The sequence below is a fragment of the Mercenaria mercenaria genome, chromosome 5, assembly GCF_021730395.1.
Source record: "Mercenaria mercenaria strain notata chromosome 5, MADL_Memer_1, whole genome shotgun sequence".
NCBI lineage: Eukaryota > Metazoa > Mollusca > Bivalvia > Venerida > Veneridae > Mercenaria > Mercenaria mercenaria.
The window spans coordinates 79,798,774-79,818,301 of NC_069365.1; the positions used below are offsets into that span (position 1 = coordinate 79,798,774).

Below are 19,528 nucleotides of genomic sequence, written 5' to 3' on the forward strand. Positions count from 1 at the left end.
TGAATTCTTATATGCAAATGAGTTACTATTTATAATAACTAGGTCATCCAAGATGGCGCCCGTCTGTTTGACCCCAAACCGACGCCTATACTACTTATAGCTCTATTTTCAGATATACATTATGCTACATTGTTGTTTTGTACACTTAGCATTGTCTTTATAAATATATGCCTTCATGCCTCCATTCTCCTTATATGCCTTGATGTAGAAATAAACTTGAAACTTGTGAAATGTTGACCATAAGTGTGCCTTCTAACAACAAGCGATTTAATTGGCTGAACTATAAATACCGTTTTCGGAAATCCAATATGGTGCAAAAGCAACCGTCAGATATTCGTGAACGAAAAGATTGACATTTTAATTAGATTGTATTATGAATTTGTCACACAAAGAATCAAATTCCGATCGAAAACCTTTAAGAAAGCTATAATTCTGTACAAATATGTGCCAACCGTGTTGACTGACCAACACCTAATAGAACTACATCCACAATTTTGTATTGCTTACATTATATTGAAGTAAAAGAACTGAAGTGATTTCAATTGGTAAAGTTTTATAATATATTTTCCAGAGGAAAAGCCGCATAAGTCGTAAAACATTGAACAATGGATGGATTTCAGACAAAGCTGAAGAAGTATCCTTCAAGTTTTGATGTTTTAGACAATCTTCCAAAGAGTAAAGAAGGCGTGAAGAAAATAAACGACAAGTTAGAACTTGAACTGAAGTCCGAAGAATATGATACAGATATGCAATATCACAGAGCATGGAATCTGATTTCTTTCTTGTGTTTTGTTCTTAAAGACAATGCGAAAGCTGAATTGTATAACGATAAAGTATTGAAGAGTGATCCAAACAACATGATTGCTCTCTCAAATAAAGCGTGGTTCTCCATCAAAGAATGCGTCTTTGACCAGTATATTACGGAATATGACAAGAAACTGGAAGAACTGAAGCAGAACAACTTAATCCTTTTAGTAGCAAAAGCAGAAGTTGCGTTTACTTATTCACGCTTGGGTGTTAAAAGATTTGACAATGCTATATCTTCATATAAGGATGTCATTGATGAATGTGATAGACTTACAAGAGTAGAAATGAAAGAAGCAAGTAGAGTACCAGTTGATTATATTTGCGTTTGGTTGTTTGGGTACGCCCTTGCTCAGAAAAGACAGTTGAACTTTAGTACCGCAGTGGACGAAAATGAACTGGACTTTTCGCCTGAAAGCTACCGACGCGTAATAGAGCTGTATTGTCGCATTATTGGACTGACAGACTCGAGTGAATTGGTAAAAAGATACCGTGCAAGATCTTACGTCGATTTAGGTCAAATTAGATATGGCATAGAAGACATTTTTCCAAGTGAAACACCCAGGATTTTTACGGAAAATCAAAATCTGCCAAAGCAAGAAGAAGAGTACTTTACGACCGCTTTAGATATACTTCCCGAAGATGTATACGTACTTGAAAGAAGTGGAAAATACTTCAGGTATGCTCGGCAAATTGAACGTTCCATACGAATGCTCACAAAAGCAGTTAAAATAAAAGGCAGTTCTTATGCTTATCATCATCTAGCCTCGTCTCTAAGACGGAAACTTGATATAGCCGTAGGAAATGTATTGCATCAGCCACTCAGATCAAAAGGTCAGTATGCGACAAACAGAACAAGACAATCAATAAAGCCTATAAAATCACCACTGAATGCGAAACGAATCAATTATGAGGAAAATAAAGAGGCAGCTGATGAGATACTGCGGTACTTTGACCAAGCTGTTGAAATATCCTTAAATACCGGAGCAATGTATGATAAGGGTCTCTTCTGCCGTCAGCTTGGTAATCCTGTAAAAGCTCTTGAAATATTTGAATACTTGATAAAAAACGAAGAAGGAAATTGTTCACTTGTTGAGATTGCTAATGCTTATGAACAAGCCGGTCTTTGTATCCGTGATATGATGCGTGAATGTATTGAGAATGATCAGTATCAAGTACTGGAACATAAGATGAAGATGTATTTGAAAAGTTCGATCGAAATATCTTGCAAAATAGTTGCAAATATTCCATGTCTAAAGAAATGCTGGAAATCCGCTCCAACATTGATATCGATACTACACGGAGAAGCTGACACACAAACAAACTATGAGGATCTTCTATTCCTCTATGAAAAATTGAAAAGACACAAAGATGCGCTCGAAGTTCTCAACGAATTAGAGAAATTTGCACACAGTGTGGATGAAAATATTGAAATACTCCACAAGAAAATCGAAACGTACCTAATACTAGAGAGATACGATGACGCAGTACTTGCTTTAGATATGGTAATTTTGCTGCCGAAGGGACTTGATAAGATAGGTAAGAGATTGTGTCAGCAAGTTTACGTCGAAGCAGGAATGGATGCTCTGAAAAACGGGAATGACGGGATAGCACGGGCTCGTATTCATAGTTCATTTAAACTAATGACTAGAAACAACAGCGATGAAACACATTCCTCTCCTGATGATGGATCAGACGACGAAAAGTACGATCTGCTCATACTGAGTAATATCGATGAGGAAGATAAAGGGAGACAATTGCTGAGTATCATGAACCAAATCGGACTCCATACAACACTGAACATAGATAGCGAGCTCCCTGGTACCCCGATCCTTACTGGGATCATATCTGTCATGAAAAAGTGTGAGCATTTTGTGACGGTATTTGATTTTGATGACGGAGAAAGCGTCGCACGCAAAATGCAGTATTTTACACAACTACTGCAAACAATAGTGGAAGGGAGGAAAAGGGGATCAAGTAATAGAATACTGATAAAAGCAGTTCCCTGTGATAAAGTCCCTGATATTTATTTTGGATACAAAGTAATCGACATGGATTTCAGTACCGTCCATGCAGACTTTACTAAAAGTGTCCATGTTTGTGAAACTGTAAAAGAGTTATTGCTGGCCTTAACGTTCAGTTCGTAAACAGTGACTCAGATATATGTACAGCTGTTTCTGATAGGACACTACACAGGACGGGTGATCACGTGACTTTTGTTTATGATTACATTGTGTCCACATTAATGGCTCCCCTATGGACTTGAAGATGTTTTTTTTTTGTATTTTTTTCTGCATTTTTTTTCATCGTATTTGAATATATTTTACCGATCATGTCCCAGCCAACAACTTTCCGGTTCCAACGATGTTATTTTGCTATGTGAGTGTTGCCCTTTTTTCCATTTACCCTGCAGAGATTTTCGAAGCGGTGATTTTTCTCTTGAAATAGTTTGGTCACATTGAGTCCAAAATTAAAAAAAACCCCAACACATTTAATGCATTTTAATAGGTTTGTTGTTGGTAGAAAACGACCGAAATGCACCGCAATCGTGTATTTTGCTTCACATGCAACTTCTACGTGTTTTCTACAATGTTCCAGGGATTCATGTCTGAATGGTCACATTGTGTCATGGTTACATTGTGTCCAATAAATCAAGTAAATGGTGTATATAATAATGTTTTAGTGTTTAAGTGTTGCAATTTATTAAAGGTATAAAAGTACTAAATAGGTAATCCAGCAGCACTTTCGGGCTTGTAACATAATGGTTGAAAGAAAAAAAAATGTTGTTTTTTTCCATTCTTTTTTTCTGTAAGCTAGTTCCTATTTTACATCATTGTGGACCTATGCTTGGCATTATGTAGCTAATTAGGGAGGCTTTGTGCATTTATACACATGTAAATTGATTCTACATAAGAGTGTGAAATATTCTTGTTTTGTTGCTCAACAATTTTGACTAAATTTTTACGTTGTAACTTATACATTGTATTACGAATATTTTGGTATTATTTCTAAACTGTCTTAATGCATGACTTACCAAGATTGATAATAAAATACCCATTGCATTACATAATTACCGATCTGATAAGCATAATTGTGCTGAAAATAGTAAAATCAATATGCCATAAGTGGTAAAGTTTAGCAAGTAATTATTATTTTTCAGTCACTGCAATACTGGATTGTGATATTTTCAACTATTTTCACTTTTTAAGACTTGAGCGTTGGTTAAAATACACTGCATTTATTGGTATATAATGTTTAATTGTCCGTGCATTCAAATATGTATTGGCGCCAAAGCATTAATCAGATACGTTACCTTCATTTGTTAAATCACTAGGAAGTGAAACCAATGTGAAAATCTTATCTGTATAAGAAATTTGAAAGATATAAGTCTATTGAACTTAAAAAGTAAAGTATTACTATTGCCATAACAGACAGCATTTACAATATGATTTTAAATTTGATAAACAGTATGTTACGATAACAAAATCCATGTACATTACTGAATGATTGCAGTATGCATGAGTTCACAGTCAGCAAATCGATTTTTTTTTATTTTTCCTTACAGAAACTGGAGAAACATGAAATTCTTAAGTAAATGAAATGGAAAGTAAGAAGAATTTAGATGTTGAAACCAGATATGTGATGAACAGATACGTTACCGATATTTTAAATTCGGAATGTATTCTGTGCTTTAGGGATGCAAAAGTGATGGAATTAATATCAGATATTCACTGAATAGATACAATAAATGCCAGAAATGTGGAGTTTACACGAAAGCGACATCTCTTAGTTGCACATGCAATTTTAGAATTTGATACATATAAATGCAGTATTGGTCAAAATCTTAAAACACCTATCACTTTTATAATTTTTCACTTTGGTGAAAAACCAAATTTTATCTAGTTTAATGTAACTGTGTAGTATTGAATGTACAAAGCCTGTATCAGGTAAAATGTACATGGTCGCACTATGCTAGTTGAAAATACATTTAAAATGTATTTATTTAATGGTACTGAAAATTCCAACAGCATGCAGATACGTTACTATCAAGCTCTTTTTAATATAGGACATTGTTTTGAGTATCATCTGTAAATGGAAAAAAACATTTTATTTGTCATATTCAGATTTCTTAAACGAAACTGTGTATGCATGTCTTACTTTTTCATTTCCAGCTAAGCTTATGTTTACTAAGCTCCCAGGTTAAAGGAAGAACTAAAGTTGAAGCCTACAGTTTGACAGCCTGAAATTTAATATAATAACGCAAATTCTGAATCTTAAACACAAGTAGCAGCTTAAACATCATCATATAGTATTATCAATATCACAATTCAAGATGTGATATTTGTGCACTATAGCTACGAGTTCCCGCATCGATACATGAGGTTTTTAGTGACGTATCAGGCATTATTTATTTATTTTATTTTGTTAGGTTTAACGTCGCACCGACACAAATATAGGCCATATAGCGACTTTCCAGCTTTGATGGTGGAGTAAGACCCCAGGCACCCCTCCGTGCATTATTTCATCACGAGCGGGCACCTGGGCAGAACCACCAACCTTTCGTAAGCCAACTGGATGGCTTCCTCACATGAAGAATTCAAAGCCCCGCGTGAGGCTCGAACCAACATCGATGAGGGGGAAGTTATTTGAAGTCAGCGACCTTAACCACTCGGCCACGGAGGCACCCTGGCATATACTTACTGTATAAAAATGTCGATAATTAAAAATGAAACCATCCATGTCCGCTAAATATAGAAATTAATTGCTTAAACGATTAATTTATACAAAGTTTTGGTTACAGATTTCGATATGAAATCCAAAGTTAACATATCTGATTATTTTTAAGAACATTATAAGTGGTGTCAGTTTGTGCATTTGCAGCCATACATCGGTTGGTATAGGCTGATCGGCAGCTGTGATTACACAATGTTTTACAGAGGTCTCACAAAAGTGACAATTTGTTTGAGTTGTACTCCCCGTGTCTCAAAAATTTATCACATCCCTTCAGTGATTATATGATTTAAACCCCATCACTTATGCATTTCTAAAACGCAGAATTATGTGACATTCTAAATTCAAAATATTTGTAACGTACCTGTTAATCACGTGTCTGGTTTCACCACCTAAATTCTTCTTTCTATTCAATTCCATTTACGTAAAGATACAGTATTTCATGTTTTATCAGCAATTCTTCTGTTCTGTGAAGGAAAATAAAAACATCGATTGCTTGTTGTGAATCATGCATCAATCATTTAATAATGTTTAATTTGTTTGAAGGTAACGTATCTGATTAATGCTTTGGCGACAATATATATTTGAAAGCACAGACAATGAAAATTATGTGCCAATGATGATGAAATTTGGTAGGTTATGCATGAAAACAGGTTGAAAACGAAACCAAAAGATTCTAAATACAATGTAAAATATGTTTAGTCAAGATTGTTGAGAGCAAGAGCGGCACAAAATTAGGCAATTTTAACACTCTTACGTGGCGTGGAATCAGTGTAAAAAAGTTCTTTTACTTTTCTATAAATGCAAAAAGTCTTCTAAAAATGAAAACAAATGTCAAATTTAGGTCCACAATGATGTAAAACAGGAACTAGCTTACATAAAAAAATGAAAATGACATTTTATCTTGGGAAAAATCATTTCTTTTCTTTTAGCCATTTTGTGTCAAGTCCGAAAGTGCTGCTGGATTACCTATTTAGTACTTTTATACCTTTAATGAATTGCAACACTAAAACAATTAAAAAGACTCATTATTATATGAAAGATTGGAATTACTTGCTATATACACCATTTACTTATATTTATTGGACACAATGTGACCATGACACAATGTGACCATTCAGACATGAGTCCCTGGAACTTTGTAGAAAACACGCAAAAACATTTACAAGGGGCATGTGAATCCAAGGCATCAAAAAGGAGAGGTCCACGCGTTGCGTGGTTTTAAGATATATAGCCTACATTATTGCAGTAATAGAGAGAAAGTATGACGAAAATGGATTGAATCTTGTGTTACAAAACGCGTATACAAAATGTTTCAAATAGCAAATATAGAACATTCGTAACTATAATACAATTTTTTGGGACTCCACGCTTGTCACTATCTGCAATGAATATGAAAAAAAAAAAAAAAACATATCCAGTAACATGTTTTTCCTTTACCTGGAGGTACAAGCTCCCTGTAGCATGAAATAAATATAGTCCTAGATCGATCACCTGAATTTTACAGCAGAAATAAGTACCAGTTTTGTAGAGAGTCACCCAATAATATTTGAGGCCCCTTACATTGATAACTGGCATGGACAATATGAGTAAAGCAAAGAAATCCACGTCAACAGCAGTCATGTTTTTGTTGTTGACAAATTAAAATTATTAAACACTTAAAGCAGAGGATCACTCAAAGGACATTTTTGTAGAATTGTTTTAAAATCCGTCCAGTGGTTTAGGAGATGGTGTTTGACGACTTTTCTATTTTCAGCTCTTGCAACATTTGTTTTTATAAATGAAATTATTAGAACATTCTTATTTGTTTTGTTTTGGGTTTAACGCCGTTTTTCAACAGTATTTCAGTTTTGTAACGGCGGGCAGTTAACCTAACCAGTGTTCCTGGATTCTGTACCAGTACAAACCTGTTCTCTGCAAGTAACTGCCAACTTCTCCGCATGAACCAACGGTTGAGGACGAATGATTTGAGACACAATGTTTGTTATCAAATCGTCACGGAGAACATATGCCTCGCCCAGGACTCGAACACGCGACCCCGCAAACCGTAGATTTGCGCTCTCCCTATTGAGCTAAGCGTGCGGGCTAATTCTTATTTGGAAAACTGTAATCTCAGAAACATATGTAATATGTAATAATAAAGTCGGACCGGCGGTGTGGATTTATGAGTAGATGTCATTTGTGAAGATCTTGACGCCTCTGAATAATTTTAACAACTTTGTTAGATGATCATTCAAATGATAGGCTATTTGGGCTGAATTATTTCGAAAATCGAACAAAGCAAATTAGGAAATGTTCTTTCTCTCTCTATATATATAGATCTGGCGGCAATGTGTTTTCACGCATCGGAATATGGTAAACGCTTAAACAACAATCTTGCTTCTATAATTATTTCAAATTAATTTAGTGTCCATGATTCAGCTATAGGGAAAAATGATCATGCAATGATGGCCAAGTTTCTGAAAAATCTTTGGAGAGGGTCATCCAAAGATTGGACTGTTCGGTGACGGAAGATGTACTTCCTACGCTTGTAAACTGCTTTTTTCTGGGTTCAATATTCCGTCGCAAATTCTCTTTGAAAGTAACCGATGCAGATTACGGAAGTAGATCTACGCGTTTTTTTTTCATGCCCATGTTTAAATGTGTGAGATAAAAACAAATTGTTGTTTTACATATGAAGAACAAAAAACAAAAACTTCTCATGGAGAAGGAGAGTTTCGATGTTGTTATATTTTCTGGTCCCCTGGTATACCACAGTCCATTCAATATCTAGCCTGCTCAGTAGAAATCTAGATCCTTTTAACAGAGTTGCCATTTCCCGTACACCTCTCATTAACACACCAGTTGAAACGTGTTTGTTATTATTTTGCTTTCAAAAGAACATTTTAAAAAGTTTCTATTATTCATTACTAGACCAAAAGGAAGATTCTCCTAAATTAAAGTGACAGGTCTAGATCTAAATTTTTACATCTTTAATGATCTTAAAACACTAAGTAAACAGCTTGCAGTCCATCCGCTTACCTGATGACGGGCGACAGTCTTGGAACTACAGTAGGACTTGTGCATTCAAGTTATGGGTACTGTGATGTGTTGGCGATGCAACTAGGTACTCATTTTTTTTTCGTATATTTTTCCCAGCAAACAAGCACTCATATACTCTTCACGTTAATTCTTAAAGAAAAACACTTCTAACCATCCACTCATAGTTAGAGGCCTTTTAGTATTACCTTTATGATGTTATTTCTGGCAAACAGTTTGGGGTGGGGATGGAGCAAAGATCCTCCATTCTCGAAACTGCGGGGGAGCCCTGCGCCCCCGCTCTCCCTCTCACCTGCCCTGCTTAGAACTACGCACGGCTTGGTCAGGTAACCATCAGTTTAAAGCTGCCTCATTTGAGGTATACATACTTGTGAATGTCTACATTTTCTTTTGGAAATGTCCGGAGGCGAAGATCCACCTCCCCCTGAAAACACTGCGCCCTAAAAACAAAATCCTGGAGCCATCCCTGGTTGCAAATGTCATCACAGTAAGACACGCGCTTGATTTCAATGACGTCACCAGATCGCTGTTTACAATTCCTGGAAGTTGATTGTGGCGGTTCTATGAAATGAAAAATATGTAAGTCTCATTCTCATTTTTTTTTGAAAATATGTTAATGAAATATTATTCATATACTGTTCTACATGACTGCGTCTATCATTGTTCAGAAGATGAGTTTGTAGATGTCTAAATGGATTTTGCGTTATTTTTCGGCCAATGCAATGGGCGTAGGAAGAAGACAAAGACAAACACTATTTTTCAATGCAGACTCTCCTCAGTAGTAGGCCTAAGTCTATGCAAATAGATTGAGAAGTTACCATTCTACTAGATCTAAGACTAGCTTAAACCCATAAGGAATTCGCGGAAAGTACTTACAATAAATGAATTTTACAGGACATGTTTTTATTTGTTAGCAAGTCAAGTGATGAGTTGGTCATTCAAAAATTAATTGATAAAGCAATAAAATACAGCAGATCTATATTATTCGAACTGTTTAAAAATGGTAAGAGTCCACTAAACTGGAGTTATAAAGCTTTTTTCAGTCACATTGTTCTCATTTTTGGTCAAATGTCACTGAATTTATATAAGCCAAATAACAAATTTAAACGAAATTGTATTTAGATAATCTATGTACTTTTGCTTATGTCACATACTGTCCCATGGGTACTAAACAGTGCCTGCGGCACCGCCTGTGCCGATGAGGAATGAAGGCACTTCGCTTCCGGTACCGCAGGCATTTCGCCAATGTTGACAAATCAAGCGAGATCGGTGAGCGATTTTTTTCGTTTTTGTCATGTTGTTACTACATGTAGCATTTTTTCAAAAATCGGGGAATATAGCGGGGTGTAGAAGTACCTCATGAACATATCCATGCTAAAGTTTGTGGGAAATAATCAATTTCCTAGAAATGTAAGGACAAATGCCTGTCCTCTGTACGACACATAGGGCACACTTCTTTGTTGTTTGTGTTTTGCAAACAAGTAACTATTACAAACTAATGGAAATATTGACTTAAAACCTGCACAATTGTAAAGGGACTCCTTCCTTTAACTCCTTTAACAATATAGAATATATATGGACGGTTTCTTTTCTTAATGTTTAAAACTAACTTAACACTGCAGACAAAATGGGAGTAGCAGGCAAAATTCTCTGGATTCTTCTGATTGGTGGCGTACACTGTACTAAGGCAGCTGACACCATTAACATTAAAGTTGGAGTGTTGTTAATGACGGAGGTGGATTGGCCCTGGGACTTGAGAAGAGTAGGACCTACTATTGAGGTTGCTAAAGAAGCTGCGCTGGCATCTTATAATGTAGATATCCAGTATCAATACCACACATACCTGGGACAATGTCCGTTGGAAAAATCAATCGGTAAGTCGGTTCTTAATCTTATATAGATATCGCATTGCATATATAATACGCCTCAGTTGATATTCATATTTCTCTTGGTGAATATTTTATCATATCAACCACTTGGGGATGCAATTATGAATATCTGTTTTATTTTAACATATAGAGAATCTGAACACCTACTGTAGGCTATTGGAGAGTCAAAATAATGGGTTAAACGATTTCTTGAAATAATTAATAAAATGAAGAATCTAGAATATTAGTTTTAACAACAATAACTTCAATAAGATATATACATTATATCACCATTTAAATATGTTTTGTAATGTAGGCCTAAAGACACCGAATCAAAGGCGAAATTTCTGATAGACGTTCCCTCTTTCTTTTTCTTTTTTTTTTTATAATATCGTCTGTTATTGCATTAAGATTTGACAACCGAAAATTAATGAACTTGGATCAAGATGATCGTTGCAATGTATAACTCGGCGCGAAAATAGATCATCTAGTCCCAGTCCGCGATTGTAGCTACCCAGCCTTCCCCATTCCCTCCTTACAGTCCGTCCACAAAATATCTAACTGGGAGACACGATACCAAAATATCAGGAATATGTTATAGGCTTAATATTTATAGGTTATTAACTTTGTATGTGGATATATGCACGAGTTCTGCAGCGGTAATATTGCGCGACTTTAGGAGCGCAATATTATCCGCGAAAGAACGAGTGCATATATACACATACAAAGTTGATAACCTTTTTATTACATCATTCACTATCAAATGATAAATTTATATCTAAATTTATTATTCTGCAACGATAGACAGGAAAAATACGAAAATAATTTCCCCGAAAATGCAATAAAAAATCAAACTGACGCGCAATAATAAATTCCGTGAAAATGACGTCAAATGGTTGTCGCAACATGAGCGTGAACGCCATGGACGTCACGCGATTCTTTCCATTACAACGTTAATAAAACATTCCACGTCTGATATGAAAGCGTTCCACGTCATGATATGGAAAAATATTGCACGATCGCGGTTCATTGAAACCCAATGGAAAATATTTTATGTATGTAATAATCTCTGTTAACTCGTCCATGCAGTCTTATCATGATCTGCACTGTTTGCTATTCAGCCAGTATCTGTTTGGCAAGCACCCTTTTACAGTTAATGGTACTGTCCAAATTGGAAGATGGACAAGTTCATTATAGAAATTAAGCAGGGTAAGGGTTAATCCATCTGGGAATTGCAAGAAGCTTATTTACGGGAGTTACATGTATGATAAATGCACTGTCGGCCTGTATGTTTGATTGAAGGCACGTAAATCTGGCATTTATATTTCCGTCGATTATAATTTTACAGAGTTATAGGCCTATTTCTATTCACAAACATATACATTAAAGATACCAGTAATTCAAATCGCTTGAATCCGGTATATACCGGAGTCTGTTATATTCACAGGCGCAGTAGATCTGTTTTAGTCACAGTCGACTTTGACTCCGTAGAAGTACCGTCAGGGTAGGTAACTAGAGTCAAGGATTGGTACTAAGACTAAACAATTATTGAATAAGTGTAAACTTATAAAACAGAATAAGCGATGACGACACAAACAAATAAAACTAGTTAGTATAAAATAGAATAAGTATGGATGGCCAGTAACAACTATTTAGAATTACTTACTAGAATTACTGTTAGTTGAAATGTAAAAATGACGCCTGAATCGCATGAGAGCAAACATGACGACACAACATTTACAGAACAAGTCCGACCCCCAAAACTGAACGCGTGGTACGTCGCAAAGTGGTATTAACGCATCTAGGCATTCAGGCCAAAATCTGGCCTATTTATAAATTCGACCGAGTTGCTGTAATCACTACCTTCGTCATCGTACTGTCGCGCTTCGCCATCACACTGTCGCGCTTCGCCATCATACTGTTACTACAAAATCTAATCTAACCCCCGTCACAGAGTCGCTTCCTCTTATCGGTACAGCTCATCAATATACCTGCACGGAGATTGGGTCTAATAATGACGCCTATTTCAAACAAATATTATTTTAGGACATCTGGCAGAACTCCATTACACGCACAGTGTTGACGCAGTAATTGGACCTGGTTGTTCCGAATCGATTATGGGCGCTGCCCGGCTAGCGGAATACTTAGGTATACCGATGGTAACAGGAGTTGGGGATCTGGTGGTCAGGAATACATACAACGATGATATGTACGAAACATTGACGATACTTTCGTACAATATCGGTAAACTCTCAGGTTAGTATGTCATTTCTCATTCAATACCTCCCAAGCGTTTTATTCGGCCTGGCGGGGCGGTGTTAATCTCTGACTTATGCAAATAACGGTTATCTCAAAATACGAGCAAAATAGGTAAAGCAATATAATCGCTTAATTCCGTAATCGACTAAATTTCAACGCTACATTGGTTACAATGTACGGTAGATGGCCACTGAATTAGTCATCAGGTTGCCGAATATACTACATATCCTGCAAAATAATGCAGGGGACCGCGGCGAAACCCCGCCCCGCCAGGTGGATTAAAACGCACCATACTACTGCTTAACCATAACGATCAAGAATATCAAAACTGTTTGGCTTCTACTAAGTAAAAAGTTATTGCAAACCACGAACAGTCAGAAGTTTTGTCCAGTATATCATACACTTAGACATAGCAGAGTGCCACCAGGCGTGTGCTATCCAGTATCTAGAACTATCCAGACACATAACTCGAAATTTCGGCCTAGTTACTTGATATTTCGACTTCGAAAGTTTGACTGCCTTAACTCGAAATTTCGACTTACTCACTATTATGTATAGACGTATATATAGATTAATACCTCTGGTAGCCTTTTGTAAAACGGTTATTGTTATTCTTAAAACTATCACCATTTTTAGAACTTTACTTTAACATGTTGAAACCTGGAAAGTTTTCGACCCGGGTCAAATTGAGCCCTTATATAAACGCTACACGAACGTTTGATTATAGGCCCTGAATACCTTTTGAAGCAAGACATGGTATCTGGGGATAGCTCTATAGAGTTCAGGGGTGGGCATAGAAGTTGACTGGGTAGTGTTTGGACTAAGACTAGTTCACTATTTGGACCATATCTTGAACGTTTTTCGATTTATTTCAAGCTTCATACAACCGGAATATATGCCTATTTTACTGCATGACTCCTAATATACAAGTAAATCGCCGGTCTATTGTTTGTGCTATATATGACCGTATATAACATACTCGTTTCTATTCCCCTATAAGTTACAATAGTCAAAGTCAGGCTATTGAACAAATTCATAATGTTAACATTATATTCGTACGTTTAGATTATGTATGTAATAAAAAGGTTATCATCTTTGCATCGGGAAATATGCACTCGTTCTTCAACGTAAGAATATTGCGCTCCTAAAGTCGTATAACATTTCCGCTGCAGAATTCGTGCATAGCAAATAACCTATAAATGTTTACTGGACTAATAAGTAAAAAATAAAATAAAAACAAAACTGAACATCGATTTCTTATGTCATGTCCTCCAGACCTTGGGCAACAGTTTTTACTATTGACCGGCAAGTCCTTTAAAAATGTAGTATATTCTGGCTACAGTTTGAAAACTGATATTGTTCTAAAGGCTAGGGTAGTTCATACAGGGAAGTATGGTAGAATATATGTTCAAGTCCCTACAGCTGGATACCTATATGAATGTGTAGGTTGATGTGTCCACTTATAGAGTCAATAAAATGACTACCAAGCACATATATTTAGGAGAAGCAGTCATGACAAACTTGATAATCGTTAACATTTTGACCTTTGACAGACGGACAAACATTCAAATTTTGCGGAGAAGGAGTGAAGATACGTTAGTTACACGAATTTCTGTTAATTAATATCTAGAAATTCCAAGTTACGTCAGTTGAATGTTTGACTTTAAGAAATCTAGGTCGAGCTTGAAACTCTGGTCATCTGGGGTCCAAAATAGGTTTTCTGGTCAAATCATTGAAAAACATGTCCAGATACCATATTTTGTATCTGATCTACATCAAACTTTTTCAGAATATTTATCTTTCTGAAACCTATGTCAGACTTGGACTGGGTCATCTGGAGTCAAAAACTAGGTCAGTAGGTTAGAACTTAGAAAACTATTTGCAACAATATCTCGGTCAAGTGTGAAACAGTGTGATCTTGGTAAAAGAGTTGGTCATAAAGTTAAGCACACTAGACAGCAGGGGCTGCATTTTCTGACTGAATTACATGGAATTTGGCCGGAACGTTTAAATTAATTCAGTGTCATAAAATTTGTGATATTTGGTCACTTTTGTATGAAATCTAGGCCACTGGGTCAAATAAAAGAAATCATTAACGTCAGAAATTACATTTTTGAACAGATCTTCATGAAACTTTCTTATGTATTAAGTTTTGTACTAAACGCAGTTGTGAACCTTCCAGGATACAGTTTGCCAGGCCAATCAATCAGAGGTCAGGTGAACCATTCAGGGTCATCGTGACCCTCTTGTTATTATTCCTATATATGTACATCTCTCTTTTTTAGATTCTATAGCAGCAATTATGAAGACATACAAATGGAAACATTCAACCGTGATATATGATTATCCACTCACAATATTCAACATAGCGGGTTCGAATCTCGTGAAAGACTTGCGGGACCACAGTGAAGAATTCGCAAGGCCATATGAAATAACCTTTGATGGAACACGTTTAACATCATCAGATTACAGTTCTATTCTTCTAGAAGCCAAGGATTTTTCAAGAGGTTATTTAACAACTATTATTAACTGTCTAAACTTTTTGTTTCGGAGACATTTCTTATTTAGTAATTGTATGTTAGCACCGTCTTTACTCAAGAGAAACAACCCATTTTCATACTTTTTGTAGAATGTAAATGTGATGATTTCACCCTTGAAAAGTGACCAATTTGCATTACTTGTAGTAGAAGATAACACAGTAATGCTTCTAACACTACTCAGGTTGCTTCGTTGTATTATTTAGCATCCGTAATTTTGACCTGAATTTGTACTTTATTTTTACTTAATGCTTAAATTTGAGTCACTTTCAAATTGAGCGACCGATATGCCATATTCTTTTGACATCATATTTGTGTGACGTCACTAAAATTGTCTGTTCTTAATATCTTATCTGAATGTTGCAGTTAAAATATATTTTACGTGATGGAAAGTCTTTCTATAAAGCAAGAACTAATTTGATCAATTGCGATGTGCCTTTCTTATCTTCCACTAAAGGTTTAATTATTAGATATTGACATTTGTCCTCCTCAAAGAACTTTCAGTTTTTTTAGTGACAGCATGTATATATTCAAACTGTGTTTACTAAGAATATTATTTAATATGTTGTTTTTTAATTCTAACATACAGCACTTAATAAACATACACGCTTACATGTTTATTTTATACAAACGAGATGCTACTGCTGCAGTCGTGTTTCCCGTGTTTCTTTGACATTGCAGTACTTATGCATATACTTTTGCTGCAGCTGTTTTCTTTTTGTAGTTTAGTTACGTATTTAACTATTTATATTCGTCTGCTGCAGCCTTTTTTTTTTTTCGTGTGTTCGGTTTTTTTTTTCACTCATCCGCTACGACGTATTTTCCGTGGGTCAATTGCAGTTTTTATTTAAGAAATAATAAATCTGTTCCTATATTTCATCAGTTAATAAAATATGGGCAGAAGTTTGGATGCGTAATAATTAAATCACGAGTGCGCAGCACGAGTGATTTAATCATTCGCATCCAAACGACAGCCCATGTTTTATTAATTGATAAAATAATTGGAACAGATTTATTATTTCGATTCTAACAACGCAAATAATTTGCATTTTACAGTAAGTACTACATTTTCAGCGTAATACGTCATTCGGGTCATATGCTGTTACAATTTACCCCCTACGGTTAGAAAGAGTTGCATAGCCAATGGAACGTATAGATATTTGTTTCTTTTTATCAGAATTTTGAGAAGTATTTATAATTTAGTAATCTAAACAGCTCGCAAACTAATTGTGAAGAGAATCATCAAATTAGGCGAGTTGACCCTGTGTTACAAGTTACGAGCTTACCTTTATATGACGTCACATCATTATGACGTCATACTTTATGTCATACATTTATGACGTCACCGCTGAATCTTAATTAAGCTAATTGAATTCGCTCGTAGAGATCGAAACGTGTTTTACGGTCCTACACATAAGTCAGTCTGAGTTTTTATCATATTTATGTTTTTGAAATGCTGTTTTCAACCGCTTGGCTCTGAAATAATTTGTATGTAATGGAACTGAAGTAGAATCTCTTATGCCACAATCATAGGGGGTGAAATGTAACAGCCAACCATATTTTATTGTAGATTCATGTATAGGCGATTTCTTTATATGTTTATATAGCAATTGCTGCAGATCGTGTTAGAATTTCGGCTACGACCGCATTTTCCGTGTATCTTTAGCATTGTTGTAATCATATACGTCTGCGGCGACCGTATTTTCTTTGTTTATTTCTGCACTATAGTATTTGAATTCGTCTGCTTTACTGTTTTTTTCCGCGTGTTCTTTTTTGTACTGTTTTATCTAAACTCGTATGCTACGACCGTATTTTCCGTTTTTCTTTTGAATTTCAGTATTTATATTCTTCTGCTACGACCGTATTTTCCGCGAATTTCTGTGGGCAGCTTACAAAAATGGAATGGCGAATGGAGACTACGTGTTTATTACTCTGGAGCTCTTCCCATCTGATTGGCTGGGACATTATATGAAGTACCTCAAAAGTAAGGTTATATATCGAGGGCTTAGTGCAAAACTATTGTAAGTGTATATAAATAAAGAACAAGATAAAATAGTTTTGCGCCATGCCCTCGATATGATTTTACTAACTTGTAAGGACAAACCTCTAAGTTAGTAAGCAAGTATTAGTAATTTGCATAAAAGTTTCACTTGTTATTTTTAAAGTGCTTTTAAAGACAATTAAGTGAGGACGGATATAAACACGAGTAAATTGGTCAACGAATTCGAACCTAAACATTATTTGCTGGACCACTCGGTTGTTGTCATTACTGATATAACCGTTCCTCCTTGTTGAGAATTCGGACGTTTTGAAACAAAGTAGCTTTGGATTTTAGCAGTCAGTTTTATATCCAGTCTAACACTTATGTGACATATTAATTTGTAATACTCATTCAGATGACGATAAGGACTCTGGTGTGAGCAAAGCATACGAAACAGCCTTGGTGCTAACACTGCGCAAGTTGGACAACCCGGAGTACCTAGAAATGGCGACTAAAGTGAAAGACCGCGCCAAACTGCCACCCTTTAACTATGTATTCCCGCCAGAAGAAGATGTAAGCTTTTTCTTGTAAAACAAACTCTAAATGCAAGAAATTTAAAATTTGCTGAAATATTTATAGCTTGTTAATCAGTGTTTTCCAAGTTGAAAACTTGGTAACTAGATTGGCGATGTTACTGTGCGGGCAGATGGATGTGCGGCGTCACGATTTTCATTATCGTTTAGTAATTTCAGGTTTTGTTGAGATACTGAAATGGAACTTGGCGTATTAGAGCTAGCTTAGTAAGAACAAGGTTGGGTTGGGTCAGTGAAGTTAAGGTCAAGGTCAATGTAACTAAAAAGATTTTCAGAAAGGTGGTATGATTTATAACTGTAGTTAGACTGTTAGGATTGACATACTGTCACCAAACTTGGCTTACAGCAAGCTTATATGAAGAACTGGATATAGATTATACTCGGGGTCGCTGTTACTAATTATATAAGCATGATTTCCGCTTCGTGACTCTAATTATGAATGAGAAATAATCAGAATTTGTGATGGGACTTTGTATGTAATGAGCATAATAAGACAGAAAGGGCCAGGGATTGTTTTTGTGGCCACTAGGTTCAAGGACACTGTGAGGTCAAAATCACTGTTACTGAAAATTGAAAAAAAATGGTTTTCAGGGGGAATTTTCAAGTCTGTTGTTTCGATTGTGTTTTCTTGACGTCTTAATTTATGATTGAACTGTTTGATGTACGTGCTCTGCAATTATGCTTATGATAAACATATCCAGTCTTAAATGAAACTATATACCGTGTCCATGAGTCATGACCCAGAAAGCATGGCATGGCAGAGGTCATCACTATATGTTTATATATGTGCATTCTTTAGTTGCCCGTGGAAAGTGTGTGCCTTCAGCGCCCCTATTGCCACCGAAGACTTACGATAATTAGCTTCAGCGCATAGCTAATTGTTACCAACAGGATTTTATTTATTCAAAATTTGGTAACAGTACCGAATAAAAGTGAGGAAAGTTTTTTTTTACAGTTGCAAACTCTACAAATAGAACTTTTGTGAATATATCTTTAAGCCAGGTCAAGGATTAGAAAGCAACAACTTTAAATTTTACATTCGATTGATATTTCAGGTAAATTACTACATCACAGCGTTTTACGATTCAGTTCTTTACCTAGCTGCCGCATACAGAAGCAGAGCCGATGAGCTTAGTTTAGCAGATCCAAGCACTCATACATTTAATGGCAGCCTCGTTGCCAAGCAACTGTGGAATAGTTCTTTCAGCGGTCAGTATAGGATCGTTCTTTGACTTTAACCTTTGCTTGTCAAATAAGATCTTAACCGACGGTAACAGTATAAACTTACTTATTGTAGCGGACCCGTAATGTGATATTCTGATTTTTAAAGATATTTTTAACTATGGCACCTTTGCCCCATATTCCTGGTCACCTTGTAACTAATACTTCTTTTAAGCAGTTATAAACCAAAATTGGTAGGATTAGCATGTTTCTCATAGATTTTATTATGTTGTAAATTATCCTTTCTTGTTTGTAGCCTATTTACTTTTGTTAACCTACACTTGTTATAGTGTCCTTTACGATAACTAGGTAAGTTCCCGTGATAATTATCCTTCTTAGAATCAAGTGCGCATGCGTGAGATTAACGTCCACATTTCCGGGTTAAAAAAAGCTCATCTGAGCTTATGCTGCTTGTAATTGTCTTGCCGACTCAAAATAAATCTTATCTTATCTTATTTTATATCACTCGGCAATTTCCGTGTGATGACGTATTCT

General features: G+C 35.8%; 2 protein-coding genes across 3 annotated transcripts in view; both read left to right on the plus strand.

The window, feature by feature from the left end:
• The first annotated feature begins 586 nt into the window (after positions 1 to 586).
• Positions 587 to 3,424, plus strand: LOC123559160 (uncharacterized). Its single transcript, XM_045350978.2, has one exon. It carries the CDS (start codon positions 606 to 608, stop codon positions 2,949 to 2,951), a length of 2,346 nt encoding a protein of 781 aa, XP_045206913.2. The 5' UTR covers positions 587 to 605; the 3' UTR covers positions 2,952 to 3,424.
• A 5,623-nt stretch (positions 3,425 to 9,047) lies between these two features.
• Positions 9,048 to 19,528, plus strand: part of LOC123558566 (atrial natriuretic peptide receptor 1-like) — a 28,007-nt gene continuing 17,526 nt past the window's right edge. The window contains exons 1-7 of one of the 2 annotated variants that reach the window (XM_053544106.1): positions 9,048 to 9,153; positions 10,197 to 10,448; positions 12,489 to 12,698; positions 14,987 to 15,208; positions 17,076 to 17,222; positions 17,635 to 17,792; positions 18,868 to 19,021. In XM_053544106.1, coding sequence (XP_053400081.1) covers positions 10,202 to 10,448; positions 12,489 to 12,698; positions 14,987 to 15,208; positions 17,076 to 17,222; positions 17,635 to 17,792; positions 18,868 to 19,021 — 1,138 coding nt within the window. In that variant the 5' untranslated portion in view covers positions 9,048 to 9,153; positions 10,197 to 10,201. Of the gene's footprint in view, positions 9,154 to 9,708; positions 9,844 to 10,196; positions 10,449 to 12,488; positions 12,699 to 14,986; positions 15,209 to 17,075; positions 17,223 to 17,634; positions 17,793 to 18,867; positions 19,022 to 19,528 lie in introns of those variants that run through there. The other variant, XM_053544105.1, reaches the window with a different exon arrangement.